The sequence below is a fragment of the Stegostoma tigrinum genome, chromosome 12 (assembly GCF_030684315.1).
Source record: "Stegostoma tigrinum isolate sSteTig4 chromosome 12, sSteTig4.hap1, whole genome shotgun sequence".
NCBI lineage: Eukaryota > Metazoa > Chordata > Chondrichthyes > Orectolobiformes > Stegostomatidae > Stegostoma > Stegostoma tigrinum.
Window position 1 is genome coordinate 6,688,528 of NC_081365.1, and position 26,342 is coordinate 6,714,869.

At 45.7% G+C, this 26,342-nt stretch overlaps 1 protein-coding gene across 12 annotated transcripts in view; it reads right to left on the minus strand.

The window, feature by feature from the left end:
* Positions 1 to 26,342, minus strand: part of robo2 (roundabout, axon guidance receptor, homolog 2 (Drosophila)) — a 1,006,048-nt gene that overhangs the window by 964,540 nt on the left and 15,166 nt on the right. For 3 of the 12 annotated variants that reach the window (XM_048540461.2, XM_059650124.1, XM_048540447.2), the window contains exon 1: positions 1,268 to 1,590. The exons of 3 other annotated variants lie outside the window; for them this stretch is intronic. In XM_048540461.2, coding sequence (XP_048396418.1) covers positions 1,268 to 1,433 — 166 coding nt within the window. In that variant the 5' untranslated portion in view covers positions 1,434 to 1,590. Of the gene's footprint in view, positions 1 to 1,267; positions 1,591 to 5,115; positions 5,431 to 13,156; positions 13,409 to 18,006; positions 18,287 to 26,342 lie in introns of those variants that run through there. 6 more of the 12 variants (XM_048540443.1, XM_048540439.1, XM_059650120.1 and 3 more) reach the window with 3 other exon arrangements.

A 26,342-nucleotide genomic window follows, 5' to 3' on the forward strand; every position in this document is an offset into this window, starting at 1 on the left:
GGCTGGAGAATGTCATAAGTCAACAGCTTCAGTTAGAAAGGCACAAAAGTCTTGAGGGATAAAAAAAAATCATCTGCATAGCTCTCATCCTGAACACAAAAACCGGGGTTCAAATCCCGCTATGGCAAATGGTGGAATCTGAATTCATTAAAAAGCTGGAATTAAGAATCCAATGATGACCGTGTAATGAATGTCATAAAAACCTAAAACACAAACAGAAATTCACTGGGAAAGCCGAGCAGGTCTGGCAGCATTCGTGGAGAGAAATCAGAGTTGGTGTTTCAGGTCGAGTCATCAATTTCTGATTTACCGCATCCACAGTTCTTTTGGTTTCGACTGACAAATCCATCTGGTTCACTAATGGCCACCTGATCTGACCTTCGTGTGACTCCAGACCCACAGCAATAAGGTTGACTCTTAACTACCCTCTAGGCAATTAGGGATGTGCCAATAAATGCTGGTGTAGCCAGTGACACCCTCATCTCATGAATAAATAAGAAAGAGAAACGTGCTTCATTCGCCCTGAGGTGGGCAACACTCTCGTATATCCTCTAAACAACAGCCAGAGACTTTCTCCCCTCGCTCACACTGCCCGCCAGCCAGTGAGTATTTCTGTCACTCACTGGGACACCCCGTATATGAATGTGTCCTCATGTGTGCGTGTGTGTGACAGAGAGAGGGAGGGGGAGAAAACGTGATTCCCATTTTCTTAAACTGGACCTGACTCTATCCAGGGCCACGTCCGCCGGGCCCCACTAACCCAGCTTATGGAGCAAGCAGTCCCGGACATTACAGTTTAATTGCTGGGTGAACATAGGCAGCAATTGATGAGTCCTGATCTGAAACATACACCAACTCACTAAACTTCCCTAACACACTTTGGCTCAATGGTTACTCTGTTAGCTCCGATGCAAAAAGTTTTTTTTACAAGACTGGCTTCTGTTCGTTGTTTACCTGAGGTGCTAGGAGCTACCATTAATCTCCGTTTTGCTGGACGAGATAAAGAAAAGGACATCTTTCAAGGTACTTTGGCTTGGTTATTAACCCTTTGAGACCTGCCAGAAAGTGCGAGAGCTTGAACATCGAGCAAAGACAACCTTGGACTCAGCTGTGATGCTTCCCTTGGTTCAATAGCCCCCTGTTGCTTCGGACAGCGGAGATGGGAGCGCAGAGATACCCGCGTCGATTAGTCACTGCCTCCAGCAGGGGGTTAAGATCGGAGAAGGGAGGGGGGAAACTCAATCCCAACATTGCGAGCAGCAGTTACCTGTATCGTCGTAAGGAACGTCGGAGATGCCTCGAGATTGAGCGATAGCTGCTTTCTCTCGCAGCCTCTGCGCTAGCCCCTTTTCAGTAAGAATGGGGAAGCTTTGGAAGAGGACGCAGCACATCTGCACTTCGATGAAAATCTCCATAAGCTGCATGTACAGCATTGTAGCACCCCACAAGTTTTGGAAAGTGCGCCTGAAAAGTGCCTTCAAACAAGACTGGCAGACCCTTCCAATGGATTTCCTGGTAGCCACTTGCTAACTGTGTGTGTGTGTGTGTGTGTGTGAGAGAGAGAGAGAGAGTTTGTGCTGCCTCTGTTCGTGATTGTGCAGTGTGTTGACCGAATCTGGGTGTGCAGGTGTGGGAGTAACCTCAACCAGAGCTCTCCTAACTGAGTCTCACTATCTCTCTCTCTCTCTCTCTGAGTCACCTGCTGCCAGCCTCCCATGGGAAGGAGTCTGAGTGCAGACAGCAAAATTCTTATTGCCAGATACTGTGTGACTTTAAAATTAACTTCCAATAGTTCAAATAAACACTGCACATGGAAAACCAGCTTTGTAGAGAGCCTCACTTATGACAGAAGTTGTTAGAAACAGTTCTATGGCTAAAAGGATCAAAGGGTCTGGAGAGGGAACAGGGACAGGGAAGCAGGGTTCGATGATCGTGTTCAATGATGATGTACGTTCAAAGGTCAAATGATCACCTCCTGCTCCTAGTTTCTACGTTTCTTTACTGAAGAGCTAAAAGCTGGTGTAGGCCATTCAGCCCCTCGAGCCTACCCCGCTATTTAACACGATCTTGGTTGATCACATTTGGCCTCAACTACACTTTCTGCCCACTCTCCATAACCCTTCAACTCATTGCTAATTAAAAATCTATCTCCTCTTTAAATTTACTCAATATCCCAGCATCCACTGCACTCTGGAGGAGTGAATTCCACAGATTCACAACCCTTTAAGAGAAGTAATTTCTCCTCCTCTCAGTTTCAAATCTGCCTCAGCTTATTTAAATCTGCCACCCCTTATCCTGAAACTGTGACCTCTCCTTGTAGATTGTCCCACTGGAGTGGGACTTGAGCCAACAACTTGCTGACGTAGGGCGGGGGCAGAAATCATGGGCATTGGTGCTGCTTCTGTCCTAGGCCACCAACCCCTAACCAAGCGCGGTGACCCTGTTTCCAAACCCTAATTCCTCAGGCCCTGGGTATTGGACCATGATGTTCACCAATGTCCTGGGTATGGTCCCTTACCCAGAGATAGAATTGGTACACTGGCAGACAGCTAAATTCAGGGATCCGAGGCTCACTGACCCACGGTGTGTATGCAGCTAAAGGGGATTCATTTACTGCCCTCTGTATGCTACTGAGTCCTGAAATCTAGCAAAGTCTCAGGTGACACCCACAATTTGGCCGTTCACGAGGTTTCAGTCTGTGCTTTGTAACTTACTTTCTAATTGGTTCATGGGATGTGGGTGTCACTGACTAGCCAGCAATTATTCCTCATCCCTCATTGTCCCGAGGGCAGTTAAGAGTCAACCACATTGCTGTGGGTCTGGAGTCACATGTAGGCCAGATCATGTAAAGATAGCAGATTCCCTTCTCTATAAGGACATTAGTAAATCGTATGTTTTTTTTTACCCATCATTTGACCATGTTACATAGTTGTTGTTGGGCTAGCTTTTTAAAAATTAATTCATGGGATATAGACATCACTGTCTGACAGCATTTACTAGCTGTCCCTTGTTGCCTTTGAGAAGGTGGCAATAAGCTGCCTTCTTCAGCCACTGCAGTCCATGTGCTGTAGGTTGACCCAAAATGCCAGTGAATTCCATGATTTTGACCCAGTGATAATAAAGGAATAGTGATATATTTTCAAATCAGGATGGGGAGCGGCTTGGAGGGGATCTTGCAGGGGCTGGTGTATTTGCATGTATTTGCTGCCCTTGTCCTTTGAGATGGAGGTGGCCCTGGGTTTGGAAGGTGCTGCCTGAGGATCTTTGGTGAAATTCTGCAGTGCATCTTGTAGGTAGTGCAGACTGCTGCCACTAGGTATCAGTGGTGGAGTGAGTGGATGCTTGTGCATCTAGTGTCCATCAAGGGAACTACTTTGTCCTGGATGGTGCCAAGCTTCTTGAGCGAATCTTTTTCATTCCAAATTTTATTGAATTCAAATTTCACCATCAGCTATGGTGGGATTTCAACCCATGTCTTCAGAACATTAGCCTGGCACCTGGATTACTACTTCAGTGAAGATTCATCTAACAGTGCAACAACAACCTTTTTTTCTGTTTTTGTTTCTGATTTCCAACATCTGCAGTTTTGTTTTCAGTTTTTCTTGTCTTTATATAGCACCCATTTTGCAGCAAAACACCCACAAGTGCTTCATAGGAAAGGTCGTCAAACAAAATCCAATATGGAGTCATGAGGAGACAGAAAGATAGCTTTGACCAAAGAGGCAACTTTGGTGCGGCCTGTTGAAGTGTGATAGAGGTACAGAGGCTGCGGAGTTTAGAAACGGGGTCCAGGAAACTAGGGAGATAGCTGCTGAAGGTGCAGTCAACAGAGAGGTACGCCAGAGCCCAGAATTGGAGGAGTACTAAGATTGCAGAGGGTTGAAAGGCTGGGGGAGTTTAGGTTAGAGTCTTTGACAAGAAAGGGTAAAAAATTCTGAGCAACCTTGAATGAGCTGCACAGCTCTCTGCTCTAATATAAAATAAAGCACAGCCACTATTTACTAGAATACAGAAGCAGACACATTCCCACAGTTGATAGGAAGCAGAGTCAATGTTCTGAGACCATTGCCCCTTCATTTGAACAGGTATTCTTTCGTCACTGGACCAGGAACATTAACTGTGTTTCTCTCCCCACAGATACAGCCAGACCTGTGGAGTTTCTTCAGCAATTTCTGTTTTGGTTTCCAGCACCCACAGTTATCACTGTCACTGTGTTTAACTGAAAGTTGTGAAGAGATACTGAGCAGTTCACAAACACACATGCACCTTGGATGATGTGTGAATCATCACTTCAAACAGAAACGTGGTTCAGCCCATTCACCCTGTGAAAAATTCTTCCAAACATCCTTATAAAGAACAGCGGGAGATGTTCACAGTCTTTCTCTCTCTCACACACACACATAAACATGGGCAGCAGCACACTACCTGTTGCTCACACGGTCTGTGTCTCTTAGTGGAAATTTCTGAGACTCTCTGTAATACCAGCCTCATGTGTACATGTGTTCAGAGAGTTTGTTCCTATTTACTGAGACTGACTGGGGACTATCTTTGCCCAGAATTCTCTCCTGACATTCCCTTCACTAATCTGTTGAGCTGACCCAGGGGAGCTTCAGCTCACAGCCCCTTTAACAGTTAACTATTTGATTAACATTTCAGACATTTTGTGAGAACTAATTTCAGACATGAAGCAAAATACACAACTAATTTCATTCTAACCTTCACCAATGCAGACTCCCCGATCTGTAAATGTCCCACTCCCTACAATACAATCCGAGCAAGACTGGTATTTTCTCCCTGCTCTCTGTTGATGAAGGGGGTACAAATAGGGTGACTTCAACTAGATATCATTTGCCCTACCGGTTCAAAAAATGATTTTTCCTCCAGTTCATGTGCCTCATCATTCACCCTTTGACCTCTGCAAGGGAAACATGATGGTTTGAGCAGTATCATACTCAACTGTGATGTTTCCCACAGTTGCAGAGCTGGTTAACAATCACAGTGCAGAAATGGTATTAAATCTAAGATTTACTGAGGGTTGCTGGCATCTGTGGAACTCTGAGCCCGATCAGTGACTGAACCAACAGAACGATGAGCATAATTTGCTGAAACAGTTACCTTTGTGGTCGTAAGGAGGCTCTGTTGCAAGCTTGGTCTTTGCTTTAGGCACAGTGCGTTTGATGCTGTCCCTAACTTGGTCATTGGAGAGGAGTGGAAAAGAACCAAATATCTCGCAGCATGTCTGCAGCTCGGAGAACAAATAACTCAGTTCAAGGTATATAAGTTTCATCGCTCCTCTCCTTCTCGCAGGCAAGGCATTTAAAATAAGATCCAGGTCCCGAGGACGTTACCTGGGTCTCTGGATTAACAGTCCAGGAATAACACCACTGGAACCGCTGTGGTACCTGTGCTGTGGGCACAGCTACAATGCCGACAGTTTGTTCCTGTTATCGGCAACTGCATTAGGTTAGGGATTTGTAACACCCAGCTCCCTCCCTACCCTCTTCACACCCATTGTCACAAACCCAGGAGACAATCACATCATACACCAGCTGTCTGGTGTCGTAAACATTGATTGTTAGGCTAAAGAGGTTGATATGGTGCACCAAACACACACAAAAAAAACACATACAGCTACAACTGTCCACAAAATTCTCCATGAATGCAGAAGTGGACGAGTTTAATTTTTTTTCTTTCATTCATTCATGGGATGAGGGCATCACTGGCCAGGCAGCATTTATTGCCCATACCTAATTGCCCAGAGGCCAGATCAGAGTCAACCACATTGCTGTGGGTCTGGAGTCACCTGTCGGCCAGACCAGGTAAGGATGGCAGTTTCCGTCCTTAAAGGGCATTAGTGAACCAGATGGGTTTATCCAATAATCGTCAGTGGATTCATGGTCATCATTAGATTCTTAATTCCAATATTTTTATTGAAATCAAATTCCACCATCTGCTGTGGCAGGATTCGAGCCCTGGTTCCCAGAACGTTATCTGAGTAAACAGACCAGCAATGATACCACTAGGCCTTTGTCTCCCCATGTGACATCAAACTGAGGATGTATCAGTATAGCGGAATGAGGGGTGATTTCAGAGAAACCTCTAGAATTCTAATAGGACTAGACAGGATAAACACAGGAAAGGTATTCCCCATGATCAGGGAGTCCAGAACCAGGGGTCACAGTCTAAGGATATGGGGTAGGCCACTTAGAACTGAGGCAAGAGAAATTTCTTCAGCCAGTGAGTCTGTGGAATTGTCTACTGCAGAAGGTGGTTTAGGTCAAAATATTGAATGTTTTCAAAGAGTTAGATATAGTTCTTAGGGTTAATGGGATCAAAGGGTACGGGGAGAAAGTGGGAATAGGGGACTGAGTTAGATGATCAGCCACAATCATATTGAATGGTGGAGCAAGCTTGAAGGGCCACATGGCCTATTCCTGCATTTTCTATGTTTCTGTGTTCATCTGATCATTTCATTTTGTTTAGTTTGGTGATTTGTTTTGATCTGCGTAAACTTAATGAGTTGAAAGGCTTTTTTCTGAGTAGACCTTGATTACCCTATGATACATTGCTCTTTGTGAGATCTTTCTAAGCACAAATTCACTGCCACAATTATTTTCTCATTTTGTTGACGAGATGTGAGTTTGCTGGTTTGGTGGAATGGTCGGGGTCGGGGCGGGACAGGGGTGGAAACAGCATTTATTGCCCAATCCTAGTTGCCCTTGAACTAAGGGGCAGCACAGTGGCTCAATGGTTAGCACTGCAGCCTCACAGCGCCAGGGACCCAGGTTCAATTCCAACCTCGGGTGACTGTCTGTGTGGAATTTGCACATTCTCCCCGTGTCTACATGGGTTTCCCCCGGGTGCTCCGGTTTCCTCCCACAGTCCAAAGATGTGCAGGTTAGGTGGATCAGCCAATGCTAAATTGCCTGTAGTGTTCAGGGGTGCGTGGGTTATATGGGGATGGGTCTGGGTGGGATGCTTCAAGAGGCGGCGTGGACTTGTTGGGCCGAAGGGCCGGTTTCCACACTGTAGGGAATTTAATCTAAGCGGCTCTACAAGCCAGTCACTGAGCAGTTCAGAGTCAACCACATTGTTATGGGTCTGGAACCATACTGAGGCCAGTTTTGGAAAGAAAGGTAGATTTCCCATCCTAAAGGACATCAGTAAGCCCCACATTGGTAGCACAGTGGTTTGCATTGCTGCCTCAAAATGCCAAGGACCCGGGTTCAATTTCACCCTCAGGCGACTGTCTGTGTGGAGTTTGCACATTCTTCCCCTGTCTGTGTGGGTTTCCTCTGGGTGCCCTGATCTCCTCCCACAGTCCAAACGTGTGCAGGTTAGGTCATGCTAAATTGCCCATAGTGTTCAGGGTTGTGCAGGCAAGGTGGATTTGCCGCAGGAGATGCAGGGTAACTGGGATAGGGTAGGGAGGATGGGTATGGGTGGGATGTCCTTCAAAAGGTCAGTCTTGACTGAATGGTCTGAATGGCCTGCTTTTACACTGTAGGGATTCTATGGTTGAAACAGTGACAACAACCTGGAAATTATTTCAGAAGTAACATACATGGGTTGAGGCAGTGCCATACAATTCCAAGTTCTTTCTTTCTCAAAGTGCCTCATTTGGAAGAGAAGTTCTCAATGTATATACATTTCATGATTGTTTCTGGACATTGAAAATAAAAGTTAAATTCACAAACGCAAATTTCACAGTCAGAGAATCAGAGAGAAGCTGCCACAATGCAAAAGGTCAGGGCTAGTTTTCACCCTCGATAACTCAATACTTCCATTATCTCTTAACACCTTTCCAGTCTTCCTAATTGAGTCTCTACCTCAGTCACCAGACACTTCATAATTTTCAGCACTAGACTAGAATCAGCCTGCTGTGTCCTCTTTTCCAGCAGATGTCTCTCACGGAGTTAATTCCACACCATCACAGCAGGCAAATTCCTTTCCCCCTTTATTCATTTATGGGATGAGGGCATCACTGGCCAGGCAGCATTTATTGCCCATCCCTAATTGCCCTGAGGGCAGTTAAGAGTCAACCACATTGCTGTGGGCCTGGAGTCACATGTAGGCCAGACCAGGTAAGGATGGCAGTTTCCTTTCCTAAAGGACATTAGTGAACCAGATGGGTTTTACCAACACTGGACACTGGACACATGGTCATCATTAGACTGTTAATTCCAGGAATTTGTTGAATTCAAATTCCATCAACTGTCTTGGCAGATTTTGAACCCGGGTCTCCGGAATGTTAACTGGATCTGTGATTAACACTCCAGCGATAATCCCACTAGGCCATCAGCTCCCACTTTTACAAATACAATTACATTTGTGCAGTGCTTATTAATGTATGCTTAAGATGATTTCAGGTGCAGTGGCTGAATAAAACTTGACACTGAGTCTCGTAAGGATAGATGAGAAATAAATTGAATAAAAATTTAGGTTTTAAGGTGCACCTTGACGGAGGAAACAGACGTCAAGATGCTGAGCAGCTATGACATGATTGAATGGAGCAGCAGGCTCGAGGGGCCAAGTGGCCTAATTGGTATGTTCATATGCTCTAGTTTAGCAAGGAAAATGCAGAAATCAGGGCTACCAGATCCAACGGATTGAAATGCTGAGTGTTACAGAGGCAAGAATTGGACAAATTCAGAGATTGAGGAGGATTGGAGAGCTGAAGGTGGCTATATTTCACCAGTTTCATTAAAATCAGGCATCAGGGAGTATGGGCAGGAGAAAGTGGATATATGGCATTAAAACAAAGAATCAGCCATGATCAGATTGAATAGTGGAGTAGGCTTGATGGGCTGAATGGCCTATTCGTGGTCCTGCATTTTCCTTCTTTGTAAAAAAACCTGCACAGCACAAAAACACAGGAGTAAAACCTGCCAGTTACTCTCTCTCTGTCTCTCTCTCTCTCTCTATCTCTGTGCTTCATTACATGTGGGTTAATGGGACTCAATGAGGAGATATTGAGCAGTTTACAAACTCACATGTACTTCACATAATGTGTGAGCCACTGCTTCAAACAGAAGTGTGGTCCAGCTCATTCACCCTGCAATGGAAATTCTCCCAGGCATCCTTTGAAACAGCAGCAGGATATCTCCCCAGTCTCTCCCTCTCACTGACATGGGCAGTAACAGCTGTTGCTGACACCCTGCCCCAATCTCTGAGACACGAGATTGAGTGAGTGTGTGAGAGTTTGTTGCTGACTGGGGAACATCTCCAGTCAAAGCCCTAACTGATACACCGTATCCTTCTCTTAGCTGATGACACTGACTCACGGACAAGGTGCCCCTGCACAGCAATAAATTAATGTCACTAACTTTTGACAAGAATTGTTTTGGAACCTGAAACAAGCATGCGAAGATTTCATTTTAAACTTCACCAACCTCATCAGCTGGGGCTCACCAAATGTGCAGATGGTCATGCTTTCTCTGACACTGAGTTGTAGACTACAAGGCTACTAATGCCCACCAGGGAAGGAAGTAGCATCCTTACCTGGTCTGGCCTACATGTGGCTCCAGACCCAAAGCAATGTGGTTGACTCTTAACTGCCCTCTGGGCAATTAGGGATGGGGCAGTAAATGCTGCCTGGTCAGCAACGCCCTCACCTCGTGAATGAATAAAAAAAAGACAGACTGAGTTTGCACCTTGGCCTCTGGGGACAATGGGGTATGGGGGCAGGATTTGAGCCTCAGTTGCCCTTCAACAAGGAAGCCGAAGGAAACAATGAGACCATTGGCCTTTGACTCATAGCAGACAGTGGGAGAGTCAGCACAGTGGTCAGTATCAGCACTGAGCTCCGCTGCAATGCCCCACTTGGTTGAGTAGCTTGTGCGGCAATGGAAATTTGTTTTTTATTTGGTTTCTCAAAGGGCTACTGGCACCTGTGGAACCCTGACCTGACCAACAACAGCCTTCCGCAAGGCAGGAAAGGGTACAGAATCCGAAGATAACGTTTAGCGAGAGCACGTTAAGATGCCAACAATTACCTGCACGATCATAAGGAGGCTGGTTGCTGAGCTCAGCTGTTGGTTTACGCACGGCACTTCTGACAATTTGTCCGATTTGATGATTGGAAACGATCGGCCCGGAGTGGAAAAGGTGACAGCACAACTGCAGCCTGGGGAGCAGCGAAAGCAGCTGCATGTCTACAAGCCTCATCGTTCCTCTCAGTCACTGCGGCTGTGGGAACATCCCCATAATATCTTCCCAAGTCAAGAGTACAAGTCACCTGAAATCTCTCAACACAGCGGCAACAAGCTTGTACCTCAGCGGAGAAGCTGTCAGGTCACCTCCAGGGAATCTTTGGGAGTGTGGCAGTGTTCCTGTTTGCTTTGGTAACCTTGGAGGCTATAGATCAGTGAACAATAGATTCCTCCTACTGCTGCTCATCCTTCTCACTCCTGTCGTCACTGACTCAGGGGAGACTCACCTCAGAGACCACGTGTCTCTGTAAACATTTAGCTCTTCTTTTCATTCAGGGGACGAGGGCATCGCTGGCCAGGCAGCATATAGTGCCCATCCCTAATTGCCCAGAGGGCAGTTAAGAGTCAACCACATTGCTGTGGGTCTGGACTCACACGGAGGCCAAACCAGGTAAGGATGGCAGTTCCCTTCCTTAAAGGACATTAGTGAACCAGATGGTTTTCCAACAATCGTCAGTGGATTCATGGTCATCTTTAGTTCCTGAATTCCAGATATTTATTGAATTCAAATTCGACCATCTGCCGTGACAGGATTTCAACCCAGACTTGTCTAAAGTCTCCAGATTAATTTGCAGCAGCCATATTTTTCTTGCAGCGGGAGCAGAGAAAGCGAGGACCAGGGGCCTGCCAGGAGGTAAGTTCTCCATTTTAGCAGCAGAGCTGAGTGGGACCGGTCGAATTGTGCTCTCAGAACTTGAGTGAACTGATATATTGAGCAGCGGCAAGTAATACTACTGGGATTCACTTAGTGTTAGGGGCTTAGATGGAGCAGAATTTGTAAGGAGCATCCAGGAGGGTTTTCAAGAGCAATATGTAAATAGGCCAACTCGGGAAGGGGCCATACTGGAGCTGGTGTTGGGGAATGAGCCCAGCCAGGTGGTATCAGCCCAATGGTATCAATGTGGACATTACAACCTTCAAAATCTCCCTTCCCCCCACTGCCTTCCAAAACCAGTCCAGCTCGTCCTCGCCTCCCTAACCTGTCCTTCCTCCCAACTATCCCTTCCTCCCACCTCAAGCTCCATCCCCATTTCCTACCTACTAACCTCATCCCGCCCCTTGACCTGTCCTCCCTGGACTGACCAATCTCCTCCCTAACTCCCCACCTACACTAACCTCTACAGGCTCCATCCCTACCTCTTTGAATTGTCTGTCTCCTCTCCACCTATAAGGCGGCACAGTGGCTCAGTGGTTAGCACTGCAGCCTCACAGCGCCAGGGACCCAGGTTCAATTCCTGCCTCAGGCAACTGTCTGTTTGGAGTTTGCACATTCTCCCTGTGCCCGCGTGGGTTTCCTCCGGGTGGTCCGGTTTCCTCCCACAGTCCAAAGATGTGCAGGTTAGGTGGATTGGCCATGCTTAATTGCCCGTAGTGTTAAGGGGTGTGTGGGTTATAGGGGGATGGGTCTGGGTGGGATGCTACAAGGGGCTGTTTATACTTGTTGGCCCAAGGGCCTGTTTCCACACTGTAGGGAATTTAATCTAATCTATCTTCTCCACTATCCATCTTCTATTCGCCTCTCCCTCTCTCCCTATTTATTTCAGAACCCCCTTCCCCACCATTTCTGAAGAAGGCTGCAGGCCTAAAACATCAGGTTTCCGGCTCCTTTGATGCTGCTTGGCCTGCTGTGTTCATCCAGCTCTACACCTTGTTATCTGAGATTCTTGATGAGCACTTTGCTTCAGAATTCACCAAGGAGAGGACATGACGGACGTTGAGGCTACGGATAGATTACTCTCAGTCAAGTCGGCATAAGGAGGGAGGAAGTGTTGGGTATTCTAAAAGGCATTAGGGTAGACAAGTCCCCAAGTCCGGATGGGAGCTATCCCAGGTTGCTGAGGGAAGTGAGAGAGGAAATAGCTGGGACCTTAACTGATATCTTTGCAACATCCTTGAGCACGGGTGAGGTCCTGGAGGACTGGAGAATTGCTAATGTTGTCCCCTTGTTTAAGAAGGGTGGCAAGGCTAATCCAGGTAATTATAGACCGGTGAGCCTGACGTCAGTGGTAGGGAAGGAGAGATGTAGACAATCAGGGAGGGAAATTCAGATAATGGGGATTAGGCAGGTGAAAGTATGACCACAACTGGCAACAAAAACAAAGTCGCTGAAAAAGCTCAGCAGGTCTGGCAGCACCTGTGAACGAGAATACAGGTTAACGTTTCAGGCCCATTGACCCTTCCTCAGAACTGAGGATGGGTCACTGGATACGAAACGTTAACTCTGTTTTCTCCTTCACAGATGCTGCCAGACCTGCTGAGCTTTTCCAGCAACTTTGTTTTTGTTCCTGATTCACAACATCCGCAGTTCTTTCAGTTTTTACCACAACTGGCAAACTAATTAAAATAGGAGGTGAGTAAGATTCTTGACCTGGAGGAGCACAGGGATCCCAGAGAATTGTGCTGCTGGCAAAAATGACAAGATAGGTAATAAAGGAGCCTTGGATAGATATGAAAATTAGATTAAAAATGTTAAAAGGGATGGATATTTGTAAGGATTGATGATTGGACCTCTGTAACTAACGAATGGGCTTGTAAACAGGTGAAAATTCCATTGAAAAGTACCGGATTCCTGTTGCTGAGATAGTAGGAACTGCAGATGCTGGAGAATCTGAGATAACAAGGTGTGGAGCTGGATGAACACAGCAGGCCAAGCAGCTTTTCTGCTCCTCTGATGTTGCTTGGCCTGCTGTGTTCATCCAGCTCTACACCTTGTTATCTCAGATTCCTGTTGCTACCAGTTATCACTACGTAAGTGATGTCAGTTACAAGGGAGGTCACGGAATAAAATCTACCTGTTACATTCCACGTTGTACACAAAGAGGCTCTAACTCAACTGGGAGAGAATGACAGCGGTTGGGCAAAGATACCACAGAATTTATCACCCGGTTACAGCAAAGAAGATGAATCAACAACACAGAAACGCTTAAGTAAATGCCAGTAATTACCTGAATGGTCAAAAGGTGGCACAGTGCTGACTGCAGGCAGAGAATTTGTGACTCGCTCCCTGTGTCTCACCACAAGCTGCTTCTCCAAAATAATGGGAACAGCGTTGAAGAGTTTACAGCACAGGTGAGCCTCGTACAGTGCAAGGAAAGCATCTCTGTATAGGAAGAGCATGGCTCCTCTCAGTAACACCATGCCACAGAAAGCCCTTCCAACCAACACTGGGAGCTCTTCAAGGATATATCTCACTCACTCACGCAGGCAAACTGCCTCTGTGTCTCTCTCAGCGCGGGTTACTGCTGCTCTCTATGACACCGGTTTGTCTGCACAAATGTGTGTCACGTGTGCATGTGTGAGAGAGAGAGCTTGTTCCTATTTACTGGAACTGCTACTGACTGAGGAATACACGTGCCCGCAGCCATGGCACTCACAATGCCTCTCTCACCTGCCAACACTGAACCAAAGCATCTTTCCCCTCACAGAGCAAGTGTACAGCCAACCTTTTACGTATTGAAACATACGGGAACTCGTCAGGATGTTGAAAGGATGTTTCCCCTTATGGGACAAATTAGAACCAGGGGACAGTGTTTAAAAATACAAGGTCTCCCATTTAAATTAGAGAAAATGAGAATTACTTTCTCTTAGAGGGGGGGGGTGAGCTATGGGACTCTCTTCCCCAGACTGCAGTGGAGGTCGGAATATTTTTAACGCAGAGTTTAACAGATTTGTAATTGACAGGCAGCTAATGTTTGTGACGGGAGAGGCAACAAAGTGGGGTTGAGACCAGAATCAGATCGGCCATGCAAATGGCACAGCAGCAATGATGGGCCAAATGGCCTCCTCCTGTTCCGAATTTGTATGGGCGTAAACTGGAGACTATGCAAAGAATCTCTGGATAAATCCAAATATATGGAATATATAAATGTCCGGAAAATTAATTCACAGGATGTAGGTCTCATTGGTAGGCCAGCATTTATTGACCATTCCTAATTGGCCAGAGGGCAGTGAAGGGCTCATTGCATTGCTGTGGGCTCGGGGTCACATGCAGGCCAGACAAAATAAGGAAGGCAGTTTCTTTCCCTAAAGGGCTGATGGGGCTTAACAACAATTGACAATGGATTTTATTAAACCCTTAAGTCAAGAACTTTAAGAAGTTCAACTTGGTCTAATTGAGTTGATGGTGGGTATTGAACCCAGATTTCCTTGATATTGCCTGAGCCTGTGGAGTACTAGCCCATCACCGCACTTTACAGCTCCTTTAGAGTGAGGATTCCCTGAAAGGATGGTCATTTGAGAGATGGCTCAACTCAATGAAGTACTGTGATAAAGATGTGCAATATATATGAATATAATTTGGGAATTTGGATTTTTAAAATTGAGATAGATGAGTTTTAGTTACAGTTTTCTAAAGTTAACTTACTTTTTGTGGTTAGGAAGTCATTTAAACAAAACAATCTAAATACATAATTTCCAAGAAGGCATGTGACTTTAGTAAGTACGTAGCCAGGCAGTTGTAGGGTTAATTGATGAACTGTTCACACCGCTGAGTTTATGACAAAACAAGGCTCTGCAGAAGGAACATATTTCCATTCCACACCCTTTCTGTCAACACCTCGATCCCTCCCAAAAATCCCATTGCAATCTGACTTGGTTATTCTTGCTAAAAACAAACTCAGAATGACACATGGAGATAGTAAGAACTGCCGATGCTGGAGTCTGAGATAACACAGTGTGGAGCTGGAGGAACACAGCAGGCCAGGCAGCATCAGAGGAGCAGGAAAGCTGACGTTTCGGGTCGGGACCGTTCTTCTGAAAAAAGGATTCCGGCCTGAAACAGCAACTTTCCTGCTCCTCTGTTGCTGCCTGGCCTGCCGGGTTCCTCCAGCTCCACATTGTTATCTCAGAATGACACATGATGCTCACAATCCTACAACAGGGAAAAGAAAACACTGAAGAAACTTTAAGCGTTTCAATCTTAAGTGACCATTTCCAGATAACAATGAGGCTCCAGAATTGATAGGAATTGAACAACATGCCTGTTCAGGTGAAATTGGCAAAAAGGCAGAGTTCATTTACAATCAAACTGGAGGGGCTTGAATGTTTGAAGGTTGGTTGCCATAGACCGAACTGATACACAGCAGGGACCTGCAGTAGCTTTGATGCACATGGTTTACAAAGGGTCCAATTTGGATGGTTGGGGGGGGGGGCAAAGGGATGGTTGTGGTGGTAGAGACAGGGAACTTTGGTCAGCTGTTTCAAACAGACAAGTTGGACCAAAAGACCTCATTCAGTGCTGTGTGATTTAATGCTGCCAAGGACCAGGAGAACAGAACTATGACTTGTTTAATCAAAGGAAGTAACTACAGCAGCAGAAACAGATGCTCTGGCCCTTGGTCTCGGTCTAGGACCCACTTTAGCATCAATGGGAGTAGGACTAAATGTAAAGCAGATTTGCACATGGTGCAGACGTGTGGATCCTCTTTTGCACACTGCAGTAGGAACTTTCCAAACAGTCATACAATCATACAGCCCAGAAGAGGACCATCAAATCTGCTCTGACAAAAACCACTCATTGTACACTCATCCCATTTTCCAGTGCTTAGCTCATAGCTTTGAATGTTATGACATTTGAAGTGCTCATCCAAGTATTTTATAAAGGTCATGAGGAGTCCTGTCTCAACTACCCTACTGGTCTTCCAACCAATCACAGAAGGCATGGACGCGTACACACACACAACCACACATGGATACGTGCACACACACACACACACACACACACACACACACACACACACGCGTGCGCATACACACACACATGCAGACACACACACACACTCACACACAAACACACACACACACACACACGCATACACACACACACGTGCAGACACACACACACACACACACACACACGCGTGCGCATACACACACACATGCAGACACACACACACACTCACACACAAACACACACACAGTCTGTTGCTGCTTTCTCTCTCATGGTGCGAGTTTCTGCCTGACTGTCGCATTGATTTGACAGTGTGTGTGAGACAGTGCATGTGACAATGTACGACAGTGTGTGTGACAGTTTGTGTCAGATGTGTGTGACAGTGCATGTGACTGTGTATGAGAGTGTGTAACAATGTGTCTGAGAGTGTGTAAGACTGTATGAGACAGTTTGTGTGAGAGTGTGTGTGACAATGTGTGTGTGAGATGTGTGTGACGATGTGTGTGGCGGTGTGTGTGTGACCATGTGTGTGACAGCGTGTATAAAATAATGCGTATGACAGTGTGTGTGACAGAATACGTGACAGTGTGTGAGTCTGTATGAGTATGCATGTGACTGTGTGTAAGTGCTTGTGACCGAGTGTGTGAAACTGTATGTGTGAGTGCACGTGTGTGTGTGTGTGTGTGTGTGTGTGTGTGTGTGTGTGTGTGTGTGTCTGTGTGTGTGTGAGACAGTGTGTGAGAGTGCATGTGACAGTGCGTGTGTGAGTGTGGTGTGTGTGACAGTGCTCCCTCCTGCTTACCCAACCCAAGACTGAAGCTGCAGGTTGGGGAATGAACGTGTTGCTGGTTTTCCTCCATCCCACCTGTTATTACTGACCCAGGAGAGATTCCCTTCGCAAACCAGATGCTTCCCTGTAGCAAACCTGAAAATACCTGATTATCCATACTGCTGTTTACAAAAGCAAAGTGTGGTTGCATGAGCCCATCCTGCTTTTATTTATAATCTTTTATTCCAGTAAAGCAAACCTAAGGTGCTTCATAGATAATGGGAACTGCAGATGCTGGAGATTCCAAGATAATAAAATGTGAGGCTGGATGAACACAGCAGGCCAAGCAGCATCTCAGGAGTGCTCCTGAGATGCTGCTTGGCCTGCTGTGTTCATCCAGCCTCACATTTTATTATCTAAGGTGCTTCATAGCAGCTATCTAATTCAAACTCCCCAGCTGTTTCCCTATAATCCTGCAAAGTCATACTTTAGAAGTATAAGTGTGCTTTATTAGAAGTAATTATTTGATAATGGAAATAAAGAATTGTCTGATATAATCCATGACTTTTTCTCTGTAGGATATTTTAACTTATTCCATGGGAATTGATCAGACACAATTTCAAAATCACTGACACAGGAAACCTTCTTTCTAGTCCCAATAAGTGTATTATTTCACTGAGTTATGTTAGTCAAGTAGGAACACTCGCACAAAGTAACTGGTAACTAATAACTAACACTGAATAACTTGTACCTTTAATATAATAAAATATTTCAGCCATTCAATGGCACAAGTGTTACCAAGCAATATTAGACAGTGGGCCACATGAGTCAACATCAGAGCCAGTGATGCATGGTCTGGTCAAATAGATGGATAAAGAGAGTTCTAAGGGTGGAGAGACAGAGAGAGAAAGATGCAAAAAGACAGAGAGACAGGCAGAGAGAGAGCGAGATAAAGAAAGAGAGAGAGAAAGATGGAGGGAACTGCAGAGCTTTAGGGCCCCAGGAGCCAAACATCATGGCTGTCGACGGTGGAATAATTAAAATCTGGGAGGCTGCAGGAGGCAGATTTGAAACAGTGCAGAGATTTTGGAGGGCTGCAGGGCTGGATGTAGTTGTGTACATACAAAGCTGAAGGAGGTTTGGCCCTGGCAGGATTTGAGTACAACAACTGGAAGTTTCAAACAAAATTGTTTCTGGACCTGGAGTGAAGGGGACGCAGATTGGCAGGAAATTGAGACACTAGTTAGGGGAGCACAAAGTGTGTAGGTGAGGTACCTGAGAAAACAGGGGGTCTGGAGTAAACTAAAGGAAGCCACAGTTGCACCACAGAAAGACACGATTAAAAACATAGCTGTTACCTTCATCTTCAAAGGGAGACAATGTGGGCACTGCACGAGAATCTTTGTCCCTGAGTTTGAATTTAATACGGTACTTGGTATTCGGTGGCAAGACATTGAACATTTCACAACAAGCCTGAACTTGCCAGATCACCTCAATCAGTTCCTCATGCATAATGGGTCCCAGCATCCAACCAGCCATGAAATCTCTACCCTTTCAACCAGCAGCGAGAGCTTGTGAAGGTCAGTCTCACATAAATCCTGCCTGATTCTCGCAGTGAAAGATTCTACTGTTCCCCGCAATGCTGGCTTGTGTATGTGTGCGGGAGCGTTTGTTCCTATTTACTGAGACTGATGAGGGAATATCATTACCCAGAACTGTTCCTTGCCTTCTGTTGCCGATCATCACTGACCCAAGGGGGTTACAGCTCACACAAGTCAGTCTCCCCAGTCAGTGAGTCCCAGTGCAGTAAACAGGAACACACACACTCTCTCTCTTTCTGTATGTGTGTGTGTCTCACTCTGTGTGTGTGTGTGTGTGTGTGTGTGTGTGTGTGTGTGTGTGTGTGTGTGTGTGTGTGTGTGTGTGTGTTTGTCTCTCTCTAACAGCAAGTCAGTCTCCCCAGTCAGTGAGTCCCAGTAAATAGGAACACTCTCTCTCTCTCTCTCTGTCGCTATCTGTGTGTGTGTGTGTGTGTGTGTGTGTGTGTGTGTGTGTTGTGTGTTTGTCTCTCTCTCACAGCGAGTCAGTCTCCCCAGTCAGAGTCCCAGTATACTAAATAGGAACACTCTCTCTCTCTCTCTGTCTGTGTGTGTGTCTCTCTCTCTATGTGTTTGTATCTCTCTCTCTCTCTCTCTGTCTCTTTTCTCTCTCTCTGTCTCTCTCTCTCTCACTCTCTCTCAATATACCCCAAAAAGAAAGGCCAGGGAAAATCCGTACTGATCACAATGATCTAACACTTTGAAGTATGCAAAACAAGTCTCACCGTTAGGATAAAATACTGCACTGAATAGTTCTGATGAAGAGTCAGACTGGAATTGAACATTAACTCTGATTCTATCTCCACAGATGCATGCTGCCAGACCTGCTGAGTTGTTCCAAGATTCTCCGTGTTTAAGTCAAACCATTGTCTCATTTAAAGGTTTTACTGTGTTTTTCCTTCTGGGACACACACACAGGACCCATGCCAGGGAGACACATCATGGGTCCACCGTACCTTGGCTGTGTTCAGGGCCAGAGGTGTGAGCTAGGATGAGCACTGTGGTCCATGATCCCTGATCTCTGTCTTTGGCCCTGAACACAAGCATATATCTACACACACACACACACACACACACACACAATCTGGCAGCCACAGACAGCCTCTCATACACACACTCTACACAGCCACTGACAGCCATGCACACACCCACACACTCTCACACACACACACCCTCTCACAAAGCTCACACGTATGTGCACACACACGCACATACACATGCGCACACGCACACATGCACGCGCGCACACAGTCTCTCTCTGTCTCTCTCTCTCACACACACACGCACACTCACACAGCAGCGGACCTGTTCGTGGGATGGCAGGACTGTTGTATGAAGAGAGACTGGATCAGTTAGGACTGTCTCCCACTGTCTGGGGAGTCCAGAAAGAGTGGTCACAGTCTAAGAATACGACATAGACCATTTAGGACTGAGGTGAGGAGAAAAGTCTTCACCCAGAAAGTGGTGAACCTGTGGAATTCTCTGCCACAGAAAGCAGTTGAAGCCAATGTTTTCAAGAAAGAGTAGATATCATTCTTAGGGCTAAAGGGATCAAAGGATATGGGGAGAAAGTAAGAACAAGGGATGAGTTGGCTGCTCAGCCAGGATCATAATGAAAGGTGGAGTAGGTGCAAAGGGCTGAATGGCCTTCTCCTGCTCCTGTTCTCTATGTTTCTGACAATGTTTAGCAGGTGGGGTGCAATGGTCTGGTGCACAGCTGTCTTTTTGAAAGAGGCTAATGATTCAATGGTCACCCAGTGCAGAATCTGCACAAACAATTTACTGGGATTGTACTGTTCACTGTGCATCTTGACTTGGGTGAGGCAGGTGAATGTATTATCATCAAATTTGTGGATAACACAAAAATAGGTTGCAAGGCAAATGATGAGGATGACACCAAGATTCTACAATGAGGTACAGACAGTCACATGAGTAGGCCAACATTTGGCAGATAGAATATAACATGGGAAAATGTAAGGTCATGCGCTTTAGCAGGCTGAATGGAGGAGCTGAGTATTATTTCAATGGGAAAAGACTTCAGAAAGCCATGGAATATGGAGAATTGAATCAAAAAAAGCTGGAATCCAACTTCACTGGATAATCGGGAAGACAAATGAAATGTTGGCTTTTGTCTCTGGTAAGATCTGATAAAGCTGTTAAGGTTAGGGATCAGATGTGATCTTGAAGAGTATAAAGGATGTAGGGGTATTCTAAAGAGGGAAATCAAGAAGGCAAGCAGGGGAAATGAGATAATCTTGGCAGACAGGGTTAAGGATAATCCAAATAGATTCTACAAGTGCATTAAGAGCAAAAGAACAACTTGAGAATGAGTAGGACCACTTAAAGATCAAGAAGGTTGTCTTTGTGTTGAAGCTCAGGAGATGGGATGGATATTAAATTAATATTTCATGTCAGTTTTCACTGTGGATAAAGAAATAGGGGCTATAAAGCTCAGGGAAGTAAGTATTGATGTTTTGGATTACAGAAGAGTTCGCATTACAGAAGAGGAAGTGCTGGAGGTCTTAAAAAACGTTATGGAGGAAAAATCTCCAGGACCTGCTTAGGTCTATTCCAAGATATCGTGGGAAGTTAAGGAGGAAATTGCAGGGCCCCGAGCGGAAATATTTGTAACATCTATAACTGTGGTTGAAGTACAGGAGGACTGGATAATGGCTGATGTTGTGCCTTTACTTAAAAAAGGCTGTAAGGAGAAGCCTGGGGACTACAGACCAATACATCTGACATCAGTAGTGTGTAAGTTGTTGGAGAGGATTTTGGGAGATAGGATTGACACAAATTTGGAGAGGCAAGGATTGAATAGAGATAGCCAGAATGGCTTTGTGTCAGGGAAATTGTGTCTCATAAACGTTTGGTTGAGTTTTTCGTGGAAGTAACCAAAAAGTTTGATGAAGTCAGAGCGGTAGACTTTGTTCACTTGGACAGGAGTAAAGCCTTTGACAAGGTTCTGCATGGTAGGCTAATTAGTACAGTTAGGCACATAGTATTCAGGGTGAGCTTGCCAAGTGGATACAATATTTGCTTAACAACAGGAGATGGAGGATGGTGCTGGAGGTGTATAAGTCACTCGAAGACACCAAGAATGGCAGATGCTGGAGTCAGAGATAATACAGTGTGGAGCTGGAGGAACACAGCAGGCCAGGCAGTATCAGAGGAGCAAGAATGTTGACATTTCAGGTCAGGACCCTTACTCAGAAATGGGGGAGGGGAACAGGATTCTGAAATAAATAGGGGGATGGAAGGAGGATTGAAGGTGGATAAAGGAGCAGGTAGGTGGAGAGGAGACAGACAGGTCAAGGAGGCAGGGATGATGCTGATAGGAAGAGGTGGGGGTGGGGTAGGTCAGTGAAGTGATAGGAATGGGTAGTTGGAAGAAAAGATGGACAGGTCAAGGAGGCGGGGACGAGCTGGGGTGGTTTTGGGATGCAGTTGGGGGAGGGGAGATTTTGAAGCTTGTGAGGTCCATATTGAGACCATTGGGCTGCAGGGTTCCCAAGCGGAATATAAGATGCTGTTCCTGCAACCTTCAGGTGGCATCATTTTGTGTGTGTGTGTGTGTGTGTGTGTGTGTGTGTGTGTGTGTGTGTGTGTGTGTGGGGGTGGGGGGGGGGGGAACGAGGGAGGAGTTGATATTTGGAGAGATAAGTATTTAAATATATAATGTTTCTTAGCCAACCCTTGCTTCCTTGTCAAATAAGAGTTATTTTGATAGTAAACCAAAAACTGCGTGCATTACGAACACCTAGTTGATAGTTCTCCCAAAAAAATCCTGATAGAGATGAAGTATTTAATAGTCATTTTGGTAGCCAGAGAAAATAGTTTGTAATTTATGGCCTGACCCACAGACCAAAGGGTCAAGTAACAGAACACCCCTCCAGCATTGATCGTGATAGTATTTAACAGAGCTGACTGGCATCTCACGGCATGACCAGAGAGGCAATGGCTGCCATTATGGGCTCGGGCTCTTAGTGTTTCCCTGGTTGGTGTGAGTGCTTTGTGGAAGGGTTCATTGGGTAGAGGTAGATTGGTAACAAATGCAGGGATAGGTAGATCCCATTCACAACTAATTCTATTTCTCAGAATGACAGAATTATTATGATGCAGAAGGGCTTCACTCAGCTTATCATCCCTGCACCAGCTCTATGATCCAATATGGCTCTATTACCCAGTGCCAATCTCCTGCTTTTTCCCCATATTCCTGCAACACATTTCTATCTAAACAATCAGCCAATGCCCCTCTTGAATGCCTCAATTGAACCTGATTCCACCAGATTTCCAGGCAGTGCGTTCCAGACCCTAACAACTGGCTGTATATGAGCAAGTTTTTTTCTCACATTACCCTTGTTTCTTTTGCATGTCATTTAAAAATCTATGCCCGCCTCATGCTTGCTCCTTTTACAAGCAGAAACAGTATCTTGCTATCTATTCTATCCCACCTCTCATGATTTTGGAAAATTTAATCCCTCCTCTGTCAGCCTCCTTCTCCCTTGACATTAAAGCTCCACACACTCCATAACAATTTACTCACTGTTTATTGAGGAGAATTCCTGTTTTCATTCGTGAAAGTACATCACCTGCTTTCTCTCAGTGCAATGAAATCACAAATTTCTTCCACTGAATGCTGAGTTTCGATACAAACACAGCGGCTTGCTGTGTGGATGTATGGTTCCCCACCTCAATTGGATGCATTTCAGCAAACAGCCTTCTGCCTGACCATTTTCTGTCCAAAACTTCCACATCAAGCACAATTCCTCCAAGAAATCCTCCTTGAAAGTACTTTTCCTTTAATACCCGAATTAATGCTCCTCCTACATTGACTGACCTTCATGTTATTGTGATAAGTACTTAATCCTGGAGACCCGTGGAAAATTCTAGAGATTCCCCACAATTAAATTTTGGGCTAAGGAGGAGGTAGGAGAAATAATTCTGCCAAGTTGCTCAATTTAATGACTGCCCCTAGTATATTTATGGGTACCTGAATTGTCAGAGGCATGTGATGCTACCCAACCGTTCAACATTTGTTTTTATGTCTTTAGTATATCTGACTTTTCTTGGAGCAAGGCAGAGGTGACACAAGTTTCAGACTTTATTTATAACAGTTTTAAATTATCTGTGCAACCACAAAATGCATGCTTATACTTTATGTTCTCCTAACTTTTGTGTAGTCTGCTTACTAAGCTCTGAGTCAACATCCAAGGCAAAGCAATCAAACACAATGTGCATTGATCAGTTACCAGACTGACATAATCAAACACAGAAGAACTGCACCATTGATCACAGAAGGTGCTACACCTGCCCCTACACCTCCTCTCTCACCTCCATCCGAGGCCCAAGACAAACTTTCCATGTTTGACCGGGGTTCACCTGTACATCCTCCAGCCTGGTCTACTGCATCCGTTGTTCCTGATTTGGCCTCCTCTAATTCAATGAGACCAAGCGCACACTCAGTGACCAATTCACAGAGCGTCTGCACTCTCTACGCGATAATCAACAGCGCCTTCCAGTTGCTAGAGATAATGGGAACTGCAGATGCTGGAGAATCCAAGATAACAAAGTGTGAAGCTGGATGAACACAGCAGGCCAAGCAGCATCTCAGGAGCACAAAAGCTGACATTTGAGGCCTAGATGATGATGAGGGGTTTAGGCCCGAAATGTCAGCTTTTGTGCTCCTGAGATGCTGCTTGGCCTGCTGTGTTCATCCAGCTTCACACTTTGTTACCTTCCAGTTGCTAAACATTTTAACAACCCCCATCCCACCCCCCAACTTGCTTGAAGACATGCCATCCTGGGCCTTCCCCACAATGATGCCACACGCAAACTGGAGGAATAACATCTTGTCTTCCACCTTGGGAGCCTACAGCCCAATGGCCTGAAATTGGAATTCACCAGTTTCAAATCCTCCCCAACTCAGGCCTCACCCCATGTCCAACCCTCCCTCTCATCCCCGCCTCCTTGACCTGACACAACCTGTCCAACTTCTTCCCCACCTGTCCACCACACCCTTCCCACTGACCCATCCCCACTACGCCCTACCTGCATTCATCTATCACAACCCCACCTACCTTTCCCAGCCCCGCTCCTCTTTCCTCTATTCATTTCCCAGCTCCCTTCCTCCTCCCAGTCCTGACGAAGGGTCCCGATCTGAAATCTCAAGTCTCCTGCTCCTCTGATGCTGCCGAACCAGCTGTGTTCCTCCAGCGCTACACTGTGCTATCACTGAGCCATGAATCACTACAGTCACAATTCTGGAAAAAGACCTTCAACTTGACATGTTCACCCAGTTGCTCTCTCCACAGATACTGTCTGATTTGCTCAGTACTTTTTTTTTCCAGCATTTACCATTTTTATTCCAGATTTCCAGCAGCTAAAAGCAATTTCCTTCCAAGATCAACAAGAGGATTGAAACATGAAAACAACAACCTCGACCTGCACTTGGATAGTGCCTTTGAACTGGTAGCATACTTTGCTGCAGCATTATCAAACAGAATTTGGCACAAGTCAGTGAAGATGATATTCAGAGGGTTGGGTTAAAGCTTGGGCAAGTGAGTAGATTGTAAGCAGCATTCTCAAAGGGGACAGAGATGAAGAGAGATTTCGCAAAAAATTTAGGACCCTGGCAGCTGAAGGTGTGGCCACTAATGATTAAAATCATGATTGCACAAGAGGCCAGAATTGGAGGGGTTCAGAAAGTCTGGGAGTTATTGGTGTGGAGAATTTTACAGGGATTGGCATGAATAAACACGTAGTGGGACCAGAAAACGAAGGTGAGAGTTTTCAAAGCAGGAAGTGCCTCTCAGGGAGTATTTCCTGACCCCATGCAACTGATGAGGAATCAAATGGATCAGGATAAGGCAACACTGCTGTTATCGCAGGAAGACATGACTAGAACATAACACACACCTGCATGGTCAAAGACAGGTGAGGTGGTGGCTGTGGGCACAGACGCAGGATTTTGGGCTCTGCATTTCACCATAATTTGCTGATCAGGGATCATTGGAGTGGCTCTGAACTCTTTGCTACAAAGGTGAACATGCCACACTGTTCGAACTATAGCTGTGACCAGATACATGGCTACTTTCATGTTCCTCACTTACTGTGTGACCCTTACATGCAACAGTGGGGGATCAACCTTTCCCCTCACACAGACGGACAGAGATAAAGCTCTCCTCTTACACATTAGACAGTCTAAAGCAATCCCTGACTATCTCTCTCAGTGTGAGATCGTCACCTTTACAACAATGACTGCTGTGCGTGTGCATGTACATGTGAGAGAGATTGTTCCTATTTACCAACCCAGGGCTGACTGGGGAATATCTGTACTCAGAACCCTCTGCTATCCTTCCCACATCTGTCGTCACTCACCCAGGGGAGCTTCATCTCGCAGACCAGGCCTCCCTGCAGAATAAAGCTGTGAATCTGAGGCCTTAGCAAGGGGTAGCAAAGAGAAAATAACTTTTAAAGAAGTAAAGCTACCACAGTTCCGCTTTCCCATCAGAGAGAGACGGCCGGTCGTGGTTTAACCTGTGGGTCACCGTGCCTCAGGTGAGGGGAGAGATTGAGCAGGAGAGGCCTTCATGGTAACCTCAGTAGGAGTTGGACCCATACAGAGTGCTGTGCAGTGAATCACAAACCTGCCATCCAGCCAACTGAGCTGACCAATATGTACACTTGTGATGCCAAGGCTTACGAGGCCATAGGTACATGCTGGAAATTGGGATTGGAATAGTGAGATTTTGTTTTTGACTGGCCCAGACTCAATGGGCCAGAGAGCCTTACTTAGTGCTGGAGACACCCATGACTCTATAAAATCAGCACAAGCCTCAGGTGAGCTCCAGCTTGGACAGGTCACAAAGGTTGAGACCTACCCATGTCAGGTTTTAATTACTTGAAAGGCTACTCTTGGTAAAAATAAAAAAAAGGATACAAGGAGTGCCCTCTAGAACCCAGTGTGATTATGTGTGGTTATTTTAGTGGATAAGGAAAGAAATAAAAATTTCAGTGAATATGCAATCAGAATCCTGCTATGATAGTTTGGGATTTTGATCTTAGTTTACAAAATTTGGAAATAAAATATGTTG